This window comes from Rhea americana, unplaced genomic scaffold (assembly GCF_003343005.1).
Source record: "Rhea americana isolate MKP2758 unplaced genomic scaffold, rheAme1 scaffold_75, whole genome shotgun sequence".
NCBI lineage: Eukaryota > Metazoa > Chordata > Aves > Rheiformes > Rheidae > Rhea > Rhea americana.
In genome coordinates, this window is record NW_028186923.1 from 1,984,708 (window position 1) to 2,006,798 (window position 22,091).

Consider the following 22,091-nt stretch of genomic DNA (forward strand, 5'->3'; position numbering starts at 1 on the left):
TTTTAACTTACTACTCAAGCCTAAGCCTTGTCTACTTACAAGCCTAAGCCTTGTTTACTTACGTTTCTTGTTCTTTCCGTTAGTGTTGCTATTTGAAATGGTAAAATGACAGTAAGAGATCAAGATTTTTTTTAGAAACTTCACTTCTACCAAAATTCTTCTTTCTTTATTTTCAATCTCAAAAGTAGCCTGGGACTGCCACATTAATCTGGAGCATGCAAGGCTACTCCTGGGATCACACTAGAGAAGTCTTTATGGCTCAAAGTTGGCACTGAGCAAAATAATTTCCAAACCAATAAAACTCGGTGCCAGGATGATAATGATACATGATTAGGATTTGGGGTGTGTGTGTGTGTGTGTGTGTGTGTGTGTGTGTGTGTGTTGGGAAAGAGAAATGGATCTGCTGTGTTATCAGGCTCCAGCGATTAGAGAAATGAGCACCTGCAAAAAGGTTGTGCCAGCATTAATTCAAACATAGTGTGTGTGCTAAAACTTTATGAAGGATCAACAGTTCAAGGAAGACTTCGTGAAGTTTACTTATGAATCTGAACCRTCCTGGTAGATGTTGGAATATGATTGCATTTTTGCAACAATAGAAAAAGAAAAAAAAATCCTTTTCCCAGTAAGGTACCTTGAAATAAGTAACACGGAGGAAACTGGTGTTAATTGATGGCTCTTCCTGGAAGAGGGCTCGGATGGCTTATCTTACAGGCATGTCCACTAARGGTTGGAAAGCGAGTAAGATACTTGAATTACAATTAGTTTAATAAATATCACACAAATTCAGTAGCACTGAGAGTTCACTGATATGCTAACTTTTAAAATTATGGAATATGCAGTGCTAGATGGTAGACTGGCTATAAACAGAAATGCTTTATACTRAGTAAATTTTTAAAGCAGCCTCTGTTCTACCTGTCTTTCAGTTTTAAGGTTTTTTGAAATCAAGCTGTTTAATCACGTGAAAGTATAAATAAGTGTATTTGAACTGTTCCCCAGATAGGCACAGGCATGAACCTCCTTCGTATCTTCTTGTTAGTGCATAAYGGAGATAAGACAATTAGTTTGAGATTGCTGTAGGATTCTGTTTGTATTAAATAGTAGACTAGTGAAAGAAAGTCCTTTTTTTGGTGATTGTGTCATAATTTTAATTTCACTCATTAAGCGTTGTTCCACAGGCTGTCAGACTAGATTAAAATCCTGTGTTTGTTTTCATGGCTACAAGCACTATTTGCAGCCCTCTTATAAAAAAGACCTCCAAATCTGCACTGCAGCAAAGGTACCTTGCTGTTTAAAAGAGCTTTAAATTTATTACAGTAGAAACCATATGGAAATGTCGCTTCAATTTGTGTGGTTGCGATTCTCGGTGATCTGTAAAGGCAGGAATTGAAACAACTCTGCTGGGATTTCAGGAGCTGTAAAAACCCCCCAAAGGGCTGATCTTGTTGGGTTGTTGAGGCCGTAGCAAGTACTTCAGCAAAAAAACTTAGTAGCATCTGAAACACCAGAACGGAGAGGGCCGCTGCTGTTTGGGAGTTGCAGCTCRTCCTTACTGCTTCCCAGAGACACAGAAAGCTTTAGGAAAGCTTTTGCAATTTGTATTTCCTGTCGGATTGGCCTGAAGGCCAATGTTTCCCTTGCCTTTGACATGGCAATAATTACCTTGCCACTGCATCCAGGAAGGAACTGTTAGTTTGTTACAAAATCTAACTATATAATTATGTTTGAAGGAAAATACTGTTTGGCTGGCTTGAAGTTTGGTAGGGCCGAGAGTACAAGAATTTTAGGGGCCTCGTAACATTGAGATTTTCTTATCTGTACTCCGTATAGTTTTAAACCTTGCTGATCTATAAAAGCTCTTGGTGAAAGAGTCAATCTCTGCCATAAAATTCCAGGATTTACTCAGAAACGTATTAGGTACAAAGTCTTTGAGGGTGAGTATGGCCTAGGAGACTGGGAAGGGCGGCCTCAAAATCTGGGCATGCAGCAAGAGCCGGGTAAAGGTAGAGCCCCGGTGACACTGAAGTTGCTGTGTCCCACCCACMGCCATGGGGGTAGGTTTTAGTCTTTCTCCTCTTATGCTTTCTCCACAGTAATCCTGAATCTGCTTCGGTTCTGGTTCTTCTCTTCATCTTTCCCCCAGTGTAATACAGCATCGTGAGTGGTGGCAAGGAAAGGAGGATTTATGGGTCTGCTGGAGAGGACTGAGGAGAACCTTCACGTCCTCCACCGCTGCCYCCTCCCCGTCCCATCCCGTCCCCCTGTCACTCTGTAACAGGGCACGGAGCTGGTCAGCTTGCTTCGCTAACGGGGCTGTAATTAGAAACAGGAACTTCAAATGCAGTGTTATAGTATTGGAGTTAGTTTTTTAATGCTGTATGTATAAAATTTGAAAATCACTCAGCTTGCATATTGGACCCAAACATCACAGTTTAAAGAGGATAATTACAGTTTTAGCAAGCAGTCTTCAGGAGCTGTATATACGTCGTATATAAGGTAAATATAAGGTGTATATATACACCGTATATAAGGTAAAGATGTATTCTAGCATGCAATCTTAATGTAGTTAGTGAGCAAATAACTAGGAGTTAGAGTGGAATAATTAGCTATTTGTGGTGTTTTACCTTTCTAGGATATAAAATTAATGCAGTTTTTGTGTTTTGCTATATGAGTATTTTAGAGGCAGTTGTGAGAAAACAAAAACTGTCACTTTTCCAAGAGGAATCAATCAGACTGACCAGCTTCTGGCAGTATCACTAGTGATTTGTGTACTCAAGCTTTTATTTCTTTTTAATTATATTTTTAACTTCAAGCTATTGTAAGCAATTTGTACTTCCATACCTTTATATYGTATATGCAATCTGTAACCATGGAGTTTCAGAGCAGTGTAAGTACTCTCAACTGAAGTATTGTGCTGCTTCAAGTTACTTCATCTTTTGTATGAATGTAAAAACAAAAGGCTGGCCTTAATAATAGGATAAAGCTTGAATTTTAATTGCTGTTAATCCTGGGTATTTTTCCCCAATAAGTTTATTGTTTGGTGTTAAGATGTCTACCCACAAATAATGGGCAATGATGTTCTCTACAGGACTCTAAATCTGGATGTTCGAATTTAAGCAGTATTAGCATTTGTTACTGTACTCTGTCTAAAATATAATGAAGTTATTAAAATTAGAATATGTAAGAAAAAAGGTGCAAGACAGACCAAGTTTGTTTTATTAAAAAGGCAATGTGCAAGCTCTTTTTCCTGTCTTAGCATTATCAGGGTCTCTTCCTGAAGCCTTTGACTGGTTTGTCATCTGTTTTGGGGGGTTGAAACATCTCCCCTTCAAATATGTGTGGTGTTTCATCTCTCTTCTTAGTTCCTTTTCATATGTTCTTATTAATTTTATTGAATTTTCAATAGTCTCTCAGTTCCCATCTGTCTGTGCTCACTACTGTGTTACTCCTGAAATTTCCATTTTGTGAAATCAAGGCTTGTCATCTCGTTGTGCAGGTTTGAGCTGTTTTTCCCTGAGACAGCATCTTTATCTCTGATGGAGCTTTGTTCTTTAAAATGTGAACATGTTTAATGTTTTCTAAGGTAATTTTTTTTCCCTCTAGCTGGCCTGTGGACAGTCTTCACATTAGGGGGAGTGGGGAGCAAACCAACACCGCAGCTGGAACAGTGCTCCCCTCTAGCTAATCAGAGCCTGCTGCTTCTGCTCGTCTTGGCCAACCTGACTGACGCTCCAGATACACCGAACCCCTACAGACAAGCTATTATGTCTTTCAAGAACACACAAGGTTTGTGTCTGTTCTTGCTTTTAAGCATGAACTGACGAAAATGAGGCATTGTATTTTTGTGACTGATTAGATATTTTCTTTCCAAAACTTGTTTTCTCTTCAGTAAGGCCATGAGAGGGGTGGTAATAATATTTCATTCTGGGAATTTTGTGGTGGAGCTTCTCAGCTGCTGGAGCTTACTTGAAGGGGCAGAGGGAGAATGAGATGCTTCCATCTGAATTGATAAACTTTTGAAAGCTTCATAATTTCATAAGATACAAATGAAAATGGGAAGTATGGCAGTAAGTGTGTTATTCAGAAATCTGCAGAGGTCCCCTGGAACTTGCTCGGACTTGAGGAAATTGTAGTTAACAGGCACCAAGTTAGAGTTAAGATAAGCAATTGAATTGTCACATCAGCTGAGTCAAGGTAACTGGTGTGTACCTCCTTGTATTGGAAATGTGAGGAGAATTTGGTTAATGTAAACTTTCACAGGATATGTCTACATGGAAGATTTCAGACTTCTTCACATATCTTGTTTTTGGAAAGGCCAGTTCAAGTCCGTATGTCATATAACCACAAGCACAATACTGCACTGAATTATAAAGTCCTGCTACAGAGGTCTTTAGCTGRACGCAGTAATACAGTAACACAGCTCAGCCTGGCTTGCCTTGTGTCTGGGCAGCTCAGCATTAAGATGGTGTGTGCTGCTTTTTGTCTGCACATATCCATATAGTTATATCTCTTCAAGTTTTAGTCGTTGGATTTTCCTTTTTTTTTGGCTGTGTGCAGGTTAACAGTGTGCGCATGGCTATGCAACACAGTTCTGCTGCTGCATGATAACCTGTGCAGCCACATAACTGTGATTGTGTTTTTCACTTTGTTTGGGGCACATTAAGTTTTTATATTTCTTAACCTGCAAGCATTGAGCAGGCTGAGCTCTAAGCTCATTTGTGTCCTAACATGGCCCTAACCATTATAAAATTTTTAAAACCTATTCTTGTCAAAATAGCTTGCAAAGCCATATATTCCCTAAATGTATATGTTTATAGAATCACTTATTGAATGGGCTGAAACTTGTTTTCACTAGCAGTGTTCATATAACCGAGCTTATATTTCATTCCTGTGAACATTCTGAGCGTCTGGAAGAAGGAGAATAGTATGAAAAAGAGAGGCTGGTTACAGTCATAATGATCTATAGTATAGGAGTATAATAGGAAACTGGCTTTTAAAAATAATTTATATAGTTTAATGGAGACAGAACTAATGAAATTTGAGATAGTTATCCTTTATTCTACATGCTCAAGAATATTTTAACTTTTTTGTTGGTTGCTTTAATATTCTGTAGAATAATACATGATTTACTGCTGTTACTGGATTCTAKAAGCTTTTTAAATGATGTTTAGAAAAAAATCTTACTGGTTGTTAAATCTTTAATAAAATAGATAGTGAGGTGCTATGATGATACAGTGTAAAAATTCACTTAAGAGGAGCTTGAAGGTCAGTGGACTCTCCTCAGCTAATGAACCGTGGCATCAGCATCCTTAATAAAGCACTGATCTGATTTTACTGTCTACATCAAAATTTTACCTGGTAAAGAAGAATATTTGCTTGAAATACAAGTTTTTTTCAAGCAGTCAGTCCATGAGGACAACCGGTGTTTGAAGTGGCGGGGAAGAAATGGTAGTTCGGGAGAAAAAAAGGAAATTTTTCTCTCAACCAAACTCCTTTTGGTATGGAGCGTCCAGGAGAGGCACGATTTCCATCCCTGCCAAATCAGCCTCACAGAGCTAGGAGCTGCTGCCAGCTGATGGACTGTATCTAGCCTGTACGTGAGGCAGTGTCTCCTGACCCTTGGTGAGCTGGAAACTCCTGCAGGAAGGAGAACATCTTGCATCAGTGTCTCCTACTGAGTCCAGATGAATGTCCGGAGCAGTTGCCCCGTGCGGAGGCCAAGAGGCTGCCTCTGGAGAAGCAGTCACTCCTGCACAAGCCGTCTCCACTGGACTCCCAGAAACCCACCGGGAGCTGTGGCTCTCCTGCATTTCCAACAGCCATTCCAAATACAACAGTTTTTCCTCCCCAAAAGGTTGGGGATATTGTTCAAAGTAAGTGGCAACTGCCACATACATCCCAGTTTAACTGCCCCAARTAGTCACTAGCTATTTGGAAACTTTACTAGCAACATATCCTGAAAAGAGTGGGAAAAGTGGCAGGTACATGTTTCAGTGGGTGTAGGTGGTGTTTACCTCTACCAGCGTAGAGATTTATCTGGAACAGTAGAACAGTTTGGTGGGAAACCATGGAGCCGTGCATTAGAGAGCCGTATTTGTGTTGGCTCGCAGTTCCCGTCCACGGGCATGTACGTGGTGAGAATGCTCGCACTGTTTTCTGTGGTGATACAGGCATAATATCTGAGAAGTCTTTGGGGCTTTGGGAAAGGCTCAAATGCAGTGCGATATTACTGCCTAGCATGCCTGCTATCATAATACAAGTTTAATGGGTAGTAAAAATTTGAGTTGTTTTTTGAGTCTTTTCTCACTCTCCTTACATTCCTCTCTGCCCACAAATTACTGTGCAGAAGGTACTTCTGCCATGCTGTTTTCTACAGCAAAACTTTCCTTGGTTACACTTTTTTTCCTTAAAGAAAGTAAAGAATTCAGAAGTCCCCACTCTGTGGGGTCTAAGGAGTTTTAGTTAATTTCTTCAACTTTGGGCACCTTGTGTATAGAAATAGAGATTTTTTTTTTCAAGTCCAGACCTATAGCATACTTGAGCACCCAAACTGCTGCTGTCTCCACAATATCTTCTTGCCATGACATTGCTGTAATTTTTCCATGTGCTTAGCTTGTTTGCATTCTCAGAAGAGATTGCTGTATGGTACTGCAAAAAGGTTCTGTGAACAGAAATCTCTTCTGTTTTATTTCACTTCCAGCTGTGCCACGGATTATATTGTACACATGAACCAGCTACTGTTACTTTGAGTGTTGGTAGGCCTTGTGACATGGCGTTTTAAATCATTTTAATTAACGCATTAAAAAAGTACCCCATAACTTTTAAAGTCATGCAATACTTACAGTTCAAGCCTATCAGTTGATTTGCAGTGAATCATATGCATCTGCCCTCCATGCAGACAAATTCAGAGGAAAGAGGCCACCTCAGTGCAAGTAAACTAAACTTGAAAGTTTTGGTTACAAGGTTTGAAAATACAGTGGTCAGTCTGTCACCAGTTACAGTGAAGGTCTGGTAGCTGCTGCCTTTGTGGCAATTCATGGGATTGTTTTCTTTTTTAATAGTAGAAGCTATCTAGAAGATCTGAGCACTTTTATTTTAAAGGATTCTTATATGAGAGAGCATGGCCCCGGATTTTGGACACAATTGAAGTTTCTTAGACCCTGAGGTTTATGACTACTGGTGACAGTAGAGTCTTAAGTGKTTTTTCTCCCCACCAACCCTCCTTTTCTTACTGTGGTAATAGAAAATATTTTGCCTGAAGATTTTATAAAATAAACATGTACCTGCATGGTAAATATTTTTGTTAAATACAATTTTTGATTTCTTTATTTCAGATAACACTGCTTTCTCTTCATYGAACCCACATGCTTTCCAGATAAATTTTAACAGTTTATACACAGCTTTGTGTGAGCAACAGAAATCTGATCAAGCAACTCTTCTTTTATACATGCTTCTGCATCAAAACAGCAACGTGCGGACATACGTGTTGGCACGCACGGACATAGAAAACCTTGTAAGTATTGTTCTGTTCCTCTAGTACTCCAGAGGGGCTGGTCTGGAGTAGCTTTTGTGTGACTGGCTGCTCATGTTCCCTGTTCTATGGAAGTGCCAACTCCAATCAACTTATTCACCTTCATTATATCATCTCAGGAGTATTATGCGGATCGTGCAACTACCATTAAGCTAACACTTGTAAGGCTATCAGACTGTCTGTGCCTAATGCCATTACCAATCTGATCCAGGTAAAAGCTGCTGACTTCTGGGCATGCTGTAAGAAACTGGTTGCAGACACKCCTCTGTTCATTACTTTGTTTTTCATTTTTTTAGATGTTTAGACCAAAAACCTAGGCAAGCTTCCGGTATGTATACATGCATAGTAGTTAACAATATAAGCTGTAATTTCATTAGTGTGACAAGTGTCCTACRAAGTTGACCTATGCAAGTGTCTGAGACTGGAACTCCTCAAGGAACTCCTCTTTTTTTAAGAGATGCAACTGGAAATTTAGCTGCTTTGAGATAAGATTGTGGTTAATAGGCAACGTAACAGCCACCTGGTACAGTTTTTTGTAGCTTATAAATCAGCTTTTGCCTCCTTCTATGTTTAGTAATGTCACAAACCACTTTAACARATCTTACTTATTAAAAAGCATTCCTTTAATAAGATAATGGCTGTCTACGGGAATTGGTTACAGAACAGAGAACCTTTTCCATTTTAATATTTGAAATCCTGCCAGATAATYAGATCCCATGCCTGTTTGGTGGCAGCTACGGAATGAATTTGGTCCTAGTCCAAGTTCTAGCAGATAGATACATTGCTAAAATCGGAATTGATAGACACCGCTGTTGGCAAACTCAGCTAAGATGGTTGATATTGAACTGATGATTCAAGACTGAACTCCTGTGTGGTCCACTGAAGATTATCGAAGCCAGGGCTGAGTCATTTTGGAAGAATTCTGTGGACAAATTGTCACATTTACTTTTCTGGGCTGTTGGTATGCGGTATGACATGTGTCACAGCTGCTAAACTTACCAATTTACACTCTCTCTGGGAAAATAAAGGTTAGGGGTCTGTGTGTGTGTTGTTTTATAATTATGGTATTTCATATATTGTAAAGCTTCCAGAAAAAGCACAAGGTGTGTATGTCAAAACAGCTCCAGATGCAGATACTTAGGCATTGTGCCATGGGGGATATTATCATATATTATCACCTGTCTTTCCTCCCACTCTCAAAAGAAAAAAAAAAAAAGCAAAAACCTTTTAGCAATCCCAGAAGTAGCACGCAACACTAAAAAGCTGGCTTTCTGGGAAAAGCCAAGAAAATTGAGAAAAGGATTACTGCAAAGTTAACAATGTATTKGTCTTAATACCAAAACATGAAACCATTAGCTCTGTCTCATATTGTTACCCCTTCTTTTGTTTTACTTTTCATGCGTATTGTTAGTCTTTGTGATYGTTGCTGGCATCTTTATACAGCCTGCTCGCCTCTAGCAGGATGGTAGATAAGGATGAGCAGCAAACAATGATGAAGAGCAGTTTGACTTGCTTTGTAACTTGGGCTGGGCACTTCAGAAAGTGTATTTTATTCCAGCCAAAAGTAGTTTTTTTTTCTTAGGAACAAAAAGACTGGAGTGCATCCTGAAGGAAATGAAAATGGTTGGGGAGCAAGGGGAATTTACTGGACAAAGAAATCACGATCTCCTTGTTACAACACTGTGCTAAAAGTGGCTGATTCAGTCTTGAATTTGTAAATAAGACAACTGGGCAGGAGTATGGAGCTGCTTTTCTGTTTCCGTATATGGCAACTGCAAGACTGGTGCTAACATACTATGTGCTATTCTGGTGTTGCACTAACATATTCCATAAAGTATTTACAGACTATTGAAAAATGAAGATAGTGTAGAGAAACAACTTTTTACTCCCCCCCCCCCCCAAAAAAAAACACCCAACAACTGTGAAGGTTTACTGCGAGAAGCTTAGAAAGCTAACTGTCCAGTTTGTCTGAAAGAAGTTTGAGAAGTGTCTGGATGTGTAAGCACCTTTCTGGGTGTAAACACTGAGCAGAAAGGTCTCTGCAGACTTGCAGGGAAAGGCACGACAAGGACTGGAGGCTGGAAGGCGAATTCCATGCCCTAAGCGGTAACAAAGCAGTTAAGGCAATTAGCTCATTGGAGGAAAGTGCTGACAGAGCAGTGCTCTCCAAGGATATCTCCRAACAAGGATGGATGACGTTTTGGAGGAACATTAGCACTTGAGTGCTAAGGTGTGGGCTGTTCATGCAGCGAGGCCGGGTGCTGGGATAAAGGTCTGTGATACATGAGAGACCAGGTCAGCAGTCGAGCCGAGTTCTCATCTTAAAGTTTCAGGGGGTTTGCAGGTTGTCGCTAATTTGCTTCACTCAAGGCAGTCTTGTTGTTCCCCCCCCCCTTTTTTAATACCTTCTGGTTTTGAGACCCAGGAAGCATCACTAGTAGATGTTCTGTGGCATTTCCTGGCTTTTTGGGGATATGTGTATTTGCTCTTTTTGTAATTTTAATTTAATTTGTAAATTGATTCAATGTGGATTGTTTAACAGTTATAATAAGGCTTGTCTCAACTTGCTTCCTAATTTGTGTATGGAATCTACTGCTGAGTTGTACACAAACAGCTTCAATTATTCTATATATTGCTTTATCATTAATAATGCAACATCTTTTTTCTCCTTGTAATAAGTCTGCCTAGTAGAATTAATAGGATTTGATGTGTCTTACCTAACTTAGTGTGTCTCTTTGTACAATTTTATAAAATAATTGGTCTAAATATGTGATGCTTTCGGGGATGTTCCTGGCTGCACTTCGGCTGCGTTAGTGAGAGTCCTCACAAAGGTTCTCCAGGAAGTAGTGGGACTCGTGAAGTAGGGGRCAGTTAGCAAATGCTTTCCTCGGTGTGGTGTTACGGCTTGCGGATGGGAAAACATCAAGTCATCTTCTTTTTGTAGAAGCAGTTAATGCCACTATTTTGGATAAAAATGCTAGTGGGATATCTACCTGTGAGGGAGAAGAGCTTCCAGCTGAACGTTCTTTGCTTTGGCGGCTGAGCTGTGCAGTGCTGCTCTGTTTGTTGCTCTATGTTTTGTTGCTACCCAACATGATTAGATCAAAATGATGTATAGGATGATGCGTTTATATCAACCGATGGTATGGCAATATTTTTTCCAGTGTCATAAGTTCAGGAGCAATGGGCTTAACCCAAACTATCTTGTGTTGTATCATAGGCTGCAGACAAGCTATTTTAAAACTCTTTGCTGGGGAAGCTGTTCTTGACCTTGGACTGAATATAGCACCTGTAATTGCCAGTGTTGGTTTTTACCTGCCCCTTGCTTTGAGGATTAAAAGYAACTTTTTACTGGTAACTGTGCTTAATAAAAAGTTAGCATTAAAAGCTGATCCTGATGGAAGAGTGTTAGTAGTAGTCGAATGATTTTCAGTTTAATGAGAATTAGCACATGAATCTGCAATTCAAGGGAGCCTGCAACCACCAAGGAGGTGGTTATTGCATGTTTTTTGTTGTTTCTGAAAGCAGAGAATGAAATGCTTATTGGAGAGCCTGTCTGGGCAGTCGGATGTGCCAAAGCTTTTGAATGAAGAGTTGTATCATGGTAATTTTTCTTATAACCAGGACACTTATTTGCATGAGTCTTCCTGGACATGGCGCTCAGATGAGTGGAAAATTGGGATGGAGAAGTTCTGCTTGCTGCAAGTGTGAGTGTGTGCACTGCACCAAGTGTGACTGATGCAGAGGGGCTGCCCCCCTGCCCAGCGCCTGGCTACTCCATGCCAGTTCCCTGAGAGATCTCCAAATTTTGCTGTGTGTGTATAATATAAGATTTGCTGTAGAAATGCATTGCAATTAGACGTCTATATAAGTTTTAGCATAATTAGAATTCTATCTTATATCCTGACTCTGCTTTTTAAATGCTGGCTGGTTGAATAATTTTTCTTCTGGTAGTAGCAATACKTAGGTGTTAAATATCTTCTAGGCATAACCAGAGGTCTGGATAGCTCATTTTCTAACACAGCAGTCCATGTGCAAAGAAAAAGATAAAGGGACTCTATAGATTGATCCAATTTTCATATATGAGGGGTGGGGTGATAGCTGTTAAACTGCCATTTGCCCCTGTAAGTTTGGTCCAATAGGCAGAATGAGCAAAGTCTGAAACAGAAGTAGAAAGAAAAGCAAGGATAAGTGGCAGTAGGAAGAGATCTTCAAAAATCCTGAAGACACGTGCAGGGAAGGAAGCCTGAACGCAGTGATTTGGAGAGTTGGCGTAAGGCTGGCTAGCTTTACTCCGGGGGGATTTTGTGCTAAGTCGCGTGACATGTAGACTCTCCTAGCACTTTACCAAAGAACTCCAATGGTGTAACTTCCTCTGGAAATAACTGCTCCTTCAACCAGCATAGCAGAGTCTACCCTGTAGAAGGAGGTAGAAATTGGAAGTTGTCTGTGCAAGGTTACAGAGAAACRTCCTTTTCCCCAAACCAAGGAAGAGGATGACTATTTTTGCTATGTGCTACGTAGATATTCTGCAAAAGCAGTGTGTGGTTTTTTTGCCTTTGTTATCAAGATTTRTATTTACAAATCACAAAAATATCAACCCCGATTTTAGCAGAAGAGAGAACTTTCCTAAGAATCCTTTGAAACTACAAAGGAAAGATATTTGGGAGGGRGACGCAACTACTTTTTTCTGTTTTTTGTGATATTGCCTTGACCCTGGGTGAAGCATCGTCAACAGCATTTGCCTGCAGCATTTAGATCAGCCTCATTGGTTAGAACAGAAACTGTGCAAAGTGTGTTCACAGTGGTCCAACTGCCTTGGAACTTGTTGATTTTAACAGAACACTTTGACCATTTTAGAGACTCGCGATGCACTTGAGAGTCTTGGCCTAGCCCCAGAATAGGTTTCACATGATTCATCTTGCTTCTCTTGGATTGTTTTTAAAAACAGCAACTCTTTAGGTGGCTCAAATTTCTTGGAATGAATTTGGTGTCTCATTCACTATCTTGGAATTAAGAGGAGGCTTTTTCCTCTCCAAGTTCCTTTTTTTTTTTTTCCAGTGTAGTTTGTGATTTAGGCCTATTTCTGCAGCTTGAGGAAGCCACACTATACTGGGCCAGTGGAAAGCTAATTTTCTATTGGTAAATAGACAATCATCTGGAATGAGTTTAGACTAGTATTCAGGTATGCTTGCTGTGGTAATGAAATCTCATTTTCATTATTATTGCAAGACTTTGGCTGAAACTGTTCATCCTGGTGGAACTGTTGCAAGACCTTGGGCTGAACTCTCATAATAATGTCAGTTCTCCTTGGCTGCATATTATCTTGAATTAGAAAAACAGGCCTTGTCTAGTTTTAAACTCAACCCAAACTGATTCCTTTCTAGAGTTATCTCCACACACCAAATTGAGAGTTGAGCTTCAGGTCTTAAAATAACTCTGTGCACATCAGGTCTCCTGCACCTGGCCATATTTGATGAGGATAGTTACTTCAGACCACACTTGCGTTAACAAAAATAGTCAGAAACAACCATTTCCTGCTTAAACTAGTGAAACTCTTGCTTAATAATTGTGTTTTCTTACCCCCCATAGTTCAGAGGGGAAGCAAAACTTTGCGCGTCTCTGGTAACTGATATGGCTGGAAATCTCATTTATTAGGAATTGAAATTCCAGGTCTCACCTCAAGAAAGAATTTGTTTAGACTCTCTGGTGGAGACGGAAGAAAACAGATGGAAGGTATATGAAGRGTTTACGTCAGTGTTCAGGGTTGGTTATTTGAAGAGGGAGTGATTGCTATGCTACCATCGAAGGGCAGAGTGATGCAGGGGAGGTTTCTAATCTCCTCTTTTTACTGCCTGAGATACTTGAAAACCTAAATATATACATTTTTTTTTCTTTCCCTAAAGGTTTTGCCAATTCTCGAAATCCTGTATCATGTGGAAGAAAGGAATTCACACCATGTTTACATGGCTCTTATAATTCTCTTGATCCTTACAGAGGACGATGGCTTCAATCGATCCATTCATGAAGTGGTGAGTTGCTGTTTTGGTAAATAATTCTTCAGAACCTAACAATCATTTAAATGCATATTTCCTTAAAAATGCCTCTGTATATCTGGCTGACTAGTTCCTCAGCAGAGTTGGTTTAGAGACCATGTATGCTCTTCTGGATTTGATGGCATATACTTGTTTTTTTCTGTGAAGACTGATTAAACCAAAGTTACAAGTGGCCTTTCCAGACTTTCCTAGTGAAGTGAACAAACACTTTGCCTCTTGTAAAGGAGATACTATTTGTATATATATGTTCTTTTTCCTCTTCCCAGTGTTTCCTGTTGCACATTAGCACAATAATAGACAGGTAGGCTGCCCAAAGTTGATGAATGTTTGCCATGGAAGTGATGGGGAGAGAAGAGAGAAAAACAGACAACTTTTTTAATTTCTCTTTGGAAAAAAAAAGAAAAAAGAATTTGCTCAACCACTTAGATTCAGCTGAGGGGAGGAGTTTTTAGCTGGAGTTTTATTTTCCAAACTGAATGCTACTTCCTCACTTGGCATCTCTTTTCTGTCTTTCTGCTAGATTAATATCTCTTTTATATTGTCCGTATAATATGATTCAAATTTTGACTAGCTTTGGCCCTTGACCATCTGTGCTGGAGAGTACCTTGGATAATTATGTTCTAGTTTCCCAGCTCCTAAAGCTTCCATAATGCAGATGATGTCTGCGCTGATTTTATTTGTTTTTTTGGCTGGGACATRGAAACTCTATTTCAGGATTATGTGCAAGTAATGAAATGTGAAAAGCTGGAAGCAGAATMTTTGGGTATATAAACAGAATTATTTTGTCAGGTAAAATCCAGACTGGAGCCAGTTTGAGAGGGAATGTGACATTTTTCTGTGGTGACAAATAAGAGGTGTGCAGTATTTAATTTCTGAAATCTCAGATTATTCTATATAGCTCTATATGTAGAAAGTAAGAAGAGTTGGCATTTAAATGAATATTTTTTAGGAGCACCTTTTAGGAAGAACTCCTACAGTAGGTTTGCAGGTGATTGAAATAACATTTTTCTGAAAACTTCCTTCTGCACCACCTTCATGTCTTGAACCTAATTGTGTACTATGTACTACATGTACGTAGTGTGTATATTTGGATCCCATATCACCAAATTATTTAACTTGGATCGTATATTGAACTTGTTGAGGGATATAGCCCACAAGTTCCACTCCTACCTCATAGTCTCTTCCCTCATTTTTCTTCATTCACTTTGAAGGCRGTACATGTGGTCTTTCAACAAATTCCTTGATGGATAAGTAAAAGTGGAAGATTTCCTTAAAATTGTTAATGAGAGTYCAGCTGTGGAATGAAAACATAAATCAAGTTTCCTTGTCCAGTTTGTTCTTGCCTTTGCAGCTCTCCCTGCCAGTGTAGTTGTAGTGCTTTGAGTAATATGGATATTATTGTTCCAATTAAAAAAAAAAAAAAAAATATTTTGTTCCTCTTACCCTGCGCTGATTTTTCTCAGTTCTGCCTTCATTTCTGTCATTTTCTTCCCATCTTGATCTTTGTTCTGCCTCCTGTTAGCTACTCACATTGTGTGCCTCGTGAGGACCATCCTTTGGTGGCAGCGTGTGGCCAGGGCTTTGCTAGTTTTGTCCCTCAACTGGATAGAGGGAGGTAGTTGGGAGGCCCTGAGTCTCTAGGCCTGGGGTTGTGAACTACTCCTGTCACCCTGCTGCGGAAGAAGATCCGAAAATGAACTTTGACCATCAACAGCTAAAGGAGCATAATGGCACTTACAGAAGACAGGTTTGGAATACGCTAGTCTTTCTCTCTCCTATTTTCCTTTGTTCCTTAACATTCTTTTATCCTTTTCTCCATTCTTGTATGAGCTGGGCATGTTCCAGGTGTAAGGAGAGAGCATACTTCATGTCGTTTCCCCCCCCCCCTCAAAAAAAAAGGAATCTTTTTAACACCCTTTTTTTTAACCTTTGCTGTGCATTTCCAGTTGAATTTGAAGCCTTTTTCTTATCCCATACTCTAGCCTCAGTGCCACAGGAACAGATTGGCATGATGAAGGAGGAGAATAGGTCCTCTTCTTGTGCAAAATTTCAACTTTGTACCTTGAAAGACACTTGAATAAACTACAGCATAGACAACAGGGTCAGTGACTGTGTTATTTCAATAAAATGTGTAATCTGTCCAAAAAGAAAAAGTTGCCTTCGTGATCTGCAACATAGCTGAACYGTACAGAGGGCTGTGAATATCCAAACGCAAAAGTGAGCATTGCATCCTGGCTGGGGAACGCCACCAGCTGGATCTGCTGGTGATGGGATCCTGTGGAGCTAGGATGGGGAAGAAATRTAATTACTGTACCAATTTTTCTTTGAGTGTAAAAGAGATAGAAAATTGTACTGGTATGTGATTTCCCCACACCCATCCTTTTRAACGATCACACGAAGGTGCCCTCGTATGAAGGACAGACTTGCCTTTTAAACAACACCATATAAAATAAGGAATTAGTCTCATACTTTCTTAAATATTAAGTATGTAACTCCTAGAGACTGAGAGGATGTCATAAGGAGGCACAATATTATGATCAAGGTTGGTAAAACTATATATGTAACTGTGTAAAATGTGGCCATCCAGCATCAGCTGCACAACTATAGTTGAACTCTTCACTACAAGTATTTATCACATTTTAGCMACTGCAGTAGGAGTTTTTTTTTCCTCCATCACTTGGCTGAARTATGAAGAAAAATAAGGATTTGATGTATTTTAAGTCAACCTGTTTTYCTCTCTCTGCTCTGTATCCTGTGTAATGTTCTTATAAGAAGCATGACTGTACAATCCATTTATGGGCTATTTTGCTTTGTGGTATCACACCCACATTTATTTATTGATTTTTTTGATTAATTTTAGTAAGCACAGTTTTGTAAATCTTGTGATTATAGCAACTGGTAAAGAGCTCAGGAAACCACAGAAACTCTTTTTGACTGCTGAAGCGTTTTTGTTTAAAATAAATGTCCTAACTGCCTGGAAAGTATGATCAAAAACATAGGTCCTATTCCTGCAATTGCCTTAATGCAAGATGGCACTGTAACCATGCAGAGCTCGAATTCTTTCACTATTAACAACAACAACAGGGTAAACTAGTCAATGCRAGAGTTCCTTAAATAGACAAGTATTGGTGTTTTTTCTTCTTTGATTTATGAAACTTTATTTTAAAAAAAAGAGAGATGAGATCTCAATTTAATTCTATAGTACTTTATGAATTAGTTACTTATAATACTACTGTAGTAGTAAATGGTTGTAGTAAATGGTGACAGACTATGGAAATCATAATGTTTTTACTTTCATTATGCTAAAAAAATAATAAAAAAAGAAATTTTGACTAAAAAAGAATAGTTGACTAATTCAGGGCATGACAGCAATCAGACCTGGTRGTCTCAGCAGTGGTGACTCAGTAAGATACCCTTTTTGCAAAAGGATTCCTCTTGTATGAGAAGTTKCTTAGCTGCAAGACAAATCTGGAGCTAATCTCCGAGGAGACCTGCAGTAAAACTCCAGATGGCCAATAATATTTTTGAGTAATTAGGCYGGTTACCATGATATGAGGAAGTCTACAGCTGAGTTTCCCTACTTCCTGAATGAAGGAATGGATTTCSATTTACGTTTTTCCAGGGCATTGGGCTTTCTTGAATGAGTTTTGGATGAATCTTGAATAAATATTAAGTGTCTCTTGGGGATGTGGGGATCAAAAGATCTCTTTTTTGCTTTTCCACCCACTTTGGGATAAAGACAAATTGTAAAAACCTGAAGTCTTCWGTGAAACAAAATTCTGTTTTTTGACCCAGGCCCATTTGCAACTAGCAGTGTTACTTTTTGGTCTGTCTCCAATGAGAATAGAAAAACTATYACTTCTTAAGTTATTACAGTTATACATACTTGAATATATTTTGATGGACTACTTTTCAAATCTAATTTCAATGAATTAACTGTTGTTGGTTATATCACACTTAGTCAATACTTCTGTCAGAACCATTGGCCGTTCCTGGAKTGACATCAGGGCAGGACATGTCTCGTCCATGTTTAAAACTGTCAGCACGTTCTCTGAGCAGCTCTGGTGACTGGATGTTTTGCATTAGGAATTTTCAGTTTGGCAAGTGGTCTTTGTGCTAGTGGATATGTCTTGTTTTGCCGGTGATAATATGACTAAATTTGAACAAATCGTAAATCCCGGGACAAAGAGGAGCAGGCTGTTTCCCTCTGCACAGCAGACGTAGCATGTAGCAGCCCGGCGCCGGGGGTTATTGCRTATTTGCTTCTCGCAGCTCCTGGAGCCAGCTGGACTGTTTGCATCCTTCCCTGCCGATGGGCTGARTGTGTGTCAATTCAGATATGTAGGGACCAGCTGAAACTTGTGCAACTGCTGCTTCCTGCTCCTTTGGGACGGGGCTGCACTCTGAACGGTGACTTGTTACTCCTCGGACAGCATTGATTGGAGCTGCATGATTTGATGCAGGGGAAATGAAGAAAGGAGCATTTAGGCACAGAAATGTCTGATGTGACAAGCATTAGGRGAAAGAGACTGTGGTTAGGAGTGGCTGTTTCCCAAGGAACATGGGATGGATACAAGTGGACAGAGAGAGAAAGAGAAAAAAAAATTGTCAAGAAACAGGTGAGAATTGGGAGTGCTGAGGCAAGAAATGAGAAAAGAGGGAGGATAGGAGCACAGCAATAAAATGCTAGAGAAGGTGAAGTCAGACTGCATTTAGATGAGGAGACTGGAACAGGGAAGGGCAAGTGAGGGAAAGGGAGKCCAGGAAGAGAGCGATCTAAGAAGGAATGGTTCAACTGGTCAAGGAGYGGGGAACGGACTGCAGAGAGTGAGAACGAGGTGGATGAAGGCTTGGACATGACCCAAAGAATTACCAGTGGATGAAAATGATGCAATGGGAGGAGTGGGAGGACTCCAGGTCTTCCTTTAGCCTATGTAACTTGTCCCAGACCAACTCCTGTTGTCCTGTGGAGACAGCCTCTCTGGTGGGGGCATGGACTGGGAGCTGAGACTCCCAAGGTCCTGTGCTCTTCTGCTGTCAGTCTGTAGCAGAGCATGTCTTCCCTTTTTCGGGGCTTATCTGTGCAAGGATGACACGTGCTATCATCACCTTCTCCATTTTTCTCAAGTACGTGCCTTTTTGTGGCAGTTCCAAAGCTAAAGGCTAGGACTGTTTATGAGAGTTTGGAAGGGAGAGAGGTTTGTTTGCTATTTGAAAAACACCTAGGAGATTACAGGCAGAAAAGTTGCGTTTAGAAAGTATTGCATTAGATGCATTGTTATAAATTAATAAGTTGCCATATGCAAAAATTCTGGAGCTGTCAGCTTTGAATTGTTACTGCAATGTCTGCTTTCTGGCAAATACAGTCATATAGAGTAAGAGCCTGGTTCTAGGTGAATTCCAGCTCCTGAGTAGCAGATCATAATGTAAATAAAGGAACTGGTGTTTCCCAGGATAAGTCTACTTTATCGCAGAGAGGAGGAGGAAAAAAATGCAATCCTTGGGTATCATTTTAGAGCGTGCTTCTGTAAGTTTTCCATAAGCATCTGGGAATATTTCCTCTATGTAATATTGGCTTGGATTTACACTGTGCGTGATGTCAAAACAAATAATGTTTTTACTACTCATTTTCACAGTTGTATTTTGTTTAAAAATGTTAAATTTTCAGTACTCTAAGCATTCAGAAGTCAGGAACTGAAACATGCAACTGCGACTTACCCCCGTAGTATGTATATACTACCGTTGGTGACTGTTTTACTTAATTATCATATGTGGTTCTTCATATAACAGTACATTTTTCTTCTGGAGCTTTCAAGTGTGTGCAGTAGTCAACTTTGGATCCAATTTTTCATGATCAAGGCAGTTCATCTGTCCCTTTGTATAAAAACTTCTCGTGAAAACTTACATATTTACCTAGTTACAAATTAGCTCTTGTTAAGAAATCACAGCCTAGTAACTGCACCCTGAGTGACTGACTGTGTATGCTTACTTTAGCACTTTAGAACTGTGAAATAATAATAAAAAAAWTTCTCTTGCAACACCTTCAAGCCAGTCCTTTTGCAGCTGAGACAGGCTAGAATATGCACACTAGCATTTATCGCAGCCATAACTTGCGACAGCTCTTTAACTTACTGTGTCTCATCATAGGTTTCTCCTTAACAGCAGCAGGATGTTCAGTGACTTCCCTTTTAGCAGCGTATCTTTTTTGCAGCAAAGCTCATATATTTAGCCTGTTAATTACCCAACTGACTTAACTTTTTGACTTTTCAGTTGCCTGCTTCATGAAAATATTGCACGACTCTTTTCCTCTTTTAGGCTATTCCTTGTAATCCTATAGGATATCAGTCCTGACTAGTTGTCCTTGATTACTAAAACTCCTTCTATGACTTGCTTTCGTTTTATATCCCCATCAGTTTGTCTTGAAATAACATTAGTGACTTGCTGTAACCAGAAAGTCAACCTTTTTTCTCCTGCCCTTGTAGCCTGCGCTATCTGGAAAACCAGCTCTGTAGTGATTTCACATTTCCTATTTGTTCCTCAGGCTTGAGTGTTCCTCCCTTAAATATGTCTTAAGTCTTTCCTTCTTGTTCCAATTTCTTATTTTTCTAGCAAAAGATGCTTACCAGAAATTTTCATGCTTCAGCATGTTAACTGGTGACATTTTTCACCCTCGCCAGCACTGCAGTACTGTGAAACAATATGATGGAAAATATTTTTCCCAACTATACGTTATAGCCATTTACTTTGCTTCAGCTCCACTGTGGGAAATTGGAAGGTGCTGACAGAAATTGTCTACTTTTAACCACTACCTCATTCCTTATTTGTTTTTGTGTCCAGCTCTGCCGGTCACAAGAGGTTTTCAAAATTCTGAGTCCTATTCAGTTTTTCTGAGCAGTATTCTCTTAGTTTTCTCCTTCTGGTTTGACAAACCACACTTTCCTCTTTGTAAAGCAAATTTRAAAACATATAAAACTTTTCTTACTGCAAGTCTCAAGCCCTTGTTTCTTGTGCGCCTTTTCTTTGGTGAGCTGCCGTAGATCTTTTGATGACCATTTCACGCTTAGCTTTATACCCTGGCTACACTTACGGGGGTTTCTCCATGAGGCAGCCATGGCTTTTAATACTTACCATAGCTTGAAGATTCAGCCTCTGTCAGACAACTAGCAACTAACAGTTTTTTAACCTTTCCAATATGTAGCTTATGACAATGGGTATATATTTTTTTTAATCATTATTACCCTTACTTTGTCTCTTCGTATGTGGTGCAGAAGTGATTCTGTGCATCTCYGACTGCATTAGTTGAGCCCCTAAGATGAGTTTCCTGAGCCCACCAAATATTGTTCAGTGGCTGCATCTTTTTTTCACTTTTTCATTTAGTCCTCTAGTCTTTGGTGATATTTGGGATGTTGCTCTTGTTCTGTGGGCCTTCGTGCATGCTTTTTTCAAAGCATGAATGTGCTGAATGGATGTGAATCCTGGTTTTTTGGAGATTAAGCTGAAAAATACCTAGTCTTTTCASCATAGGCTAATGCAAAACATGGTTATTTGAAGAAATGTGATCTTCATTGAAATACTCCACGAAAGAACGGCTTCAGGAGGCTTCCRTCCTACTGAAGAAATAAAGTATGAGAGAAAGTCTGGATCATAATTAGAATGTTATTTCAAATGTCTCCTGTACCATGAAAAARATTCAGGAGACATAGAAGGAGTTACAGTGTGAAGAAGGGTGGGAAGTAAATGGAAGAAATGTGAGTTGTAATTAGCAGAGCTTAGAAGGTTGTTGRATAAATGTTTAAAGACAGAACTTGCAAAGCATTGCCTCTGTCTGGAATAAAGTTCATAGCTGTCTTCTTTTTCCACTTGGGTTTTTCTTTAGAATTTATTGACTCTTGAATTTTGCTAAAAGATGTGTGCAATTATTTCTCGAGTATTTCGCATTGCTTTCAGTGGGATCCTGCAGTGCGCTCAGGGGAAATAAAAATCTCCCAGAGCTTTGTGTTAAACAAAATAGATTTTGCTAGCAATCCTCAGACCACAAACACTGTGCAAACTTGCCCCAAAGGAGAAATTGCATTAGGACGCTGCTACCTTTAAAAAGGTTATTTCTCTTTTAATTTGGCTGTTTTGAATGTTCCTGACTAATTGCAAATGATTCTATCGTAACTGGAAAGTTTGCTGGGGGATGGACTGTTGGAATATGTTGCTTGAAGTCTTTGCTGTGGTGCTTTCATTTGGCTTTTCGAGGATAGGTCTTGCTTTCCTTCGTGTTTTGGAGCTGGCAAAAATGCTTTTTAAGGGTGTAGGTGGATTGTTCTGCAGAAGGCAAGGAGGACTTTAGCCCAACTGATAATGAAAAGAAACCTTTAAAGCAAAGAGAGCCTGTGATGTTCTTTTTGCTTGAGACTTAAGGGCAGAAGCTGACATACAGCAGCAGAATTACATGTAGGTTTTGTTCTTTTTGACCATTCCAGAGAGTCGGTGACATAAAGCAATTAGGGWCTAGTCTC

At 39.6% G+C, this 22,091-nt stretch overlaps 1 protein-coding gene across 1 annotated transcript in view; it reads left to right on the forward strand.

The window, feature by feature from the left end:
* Nucleotides 1–22,091, forward strand: part of DYM (dymeclin) — a 211,303-nt gene that overhangs the window by 79,318 nt on the left and 109,894 nt on the right. The window contains exons 9-11 of the mRNA XM_085322185.1: nt 3,601–3,783; nt 7,332–7,510; nt 13,435–13,560. Of these exons, the coding sequence (XP_085178311.1) occupies nt 3,601–3,783; nt 7,332–7,510; nt 13,435–13,560 (488 nt within the window). The remainder of the gene's footprint in view (nt 1–3,600; nt 3,784–7,331; nt 7,511–13,434; nt 13,561–22,091) is intronic.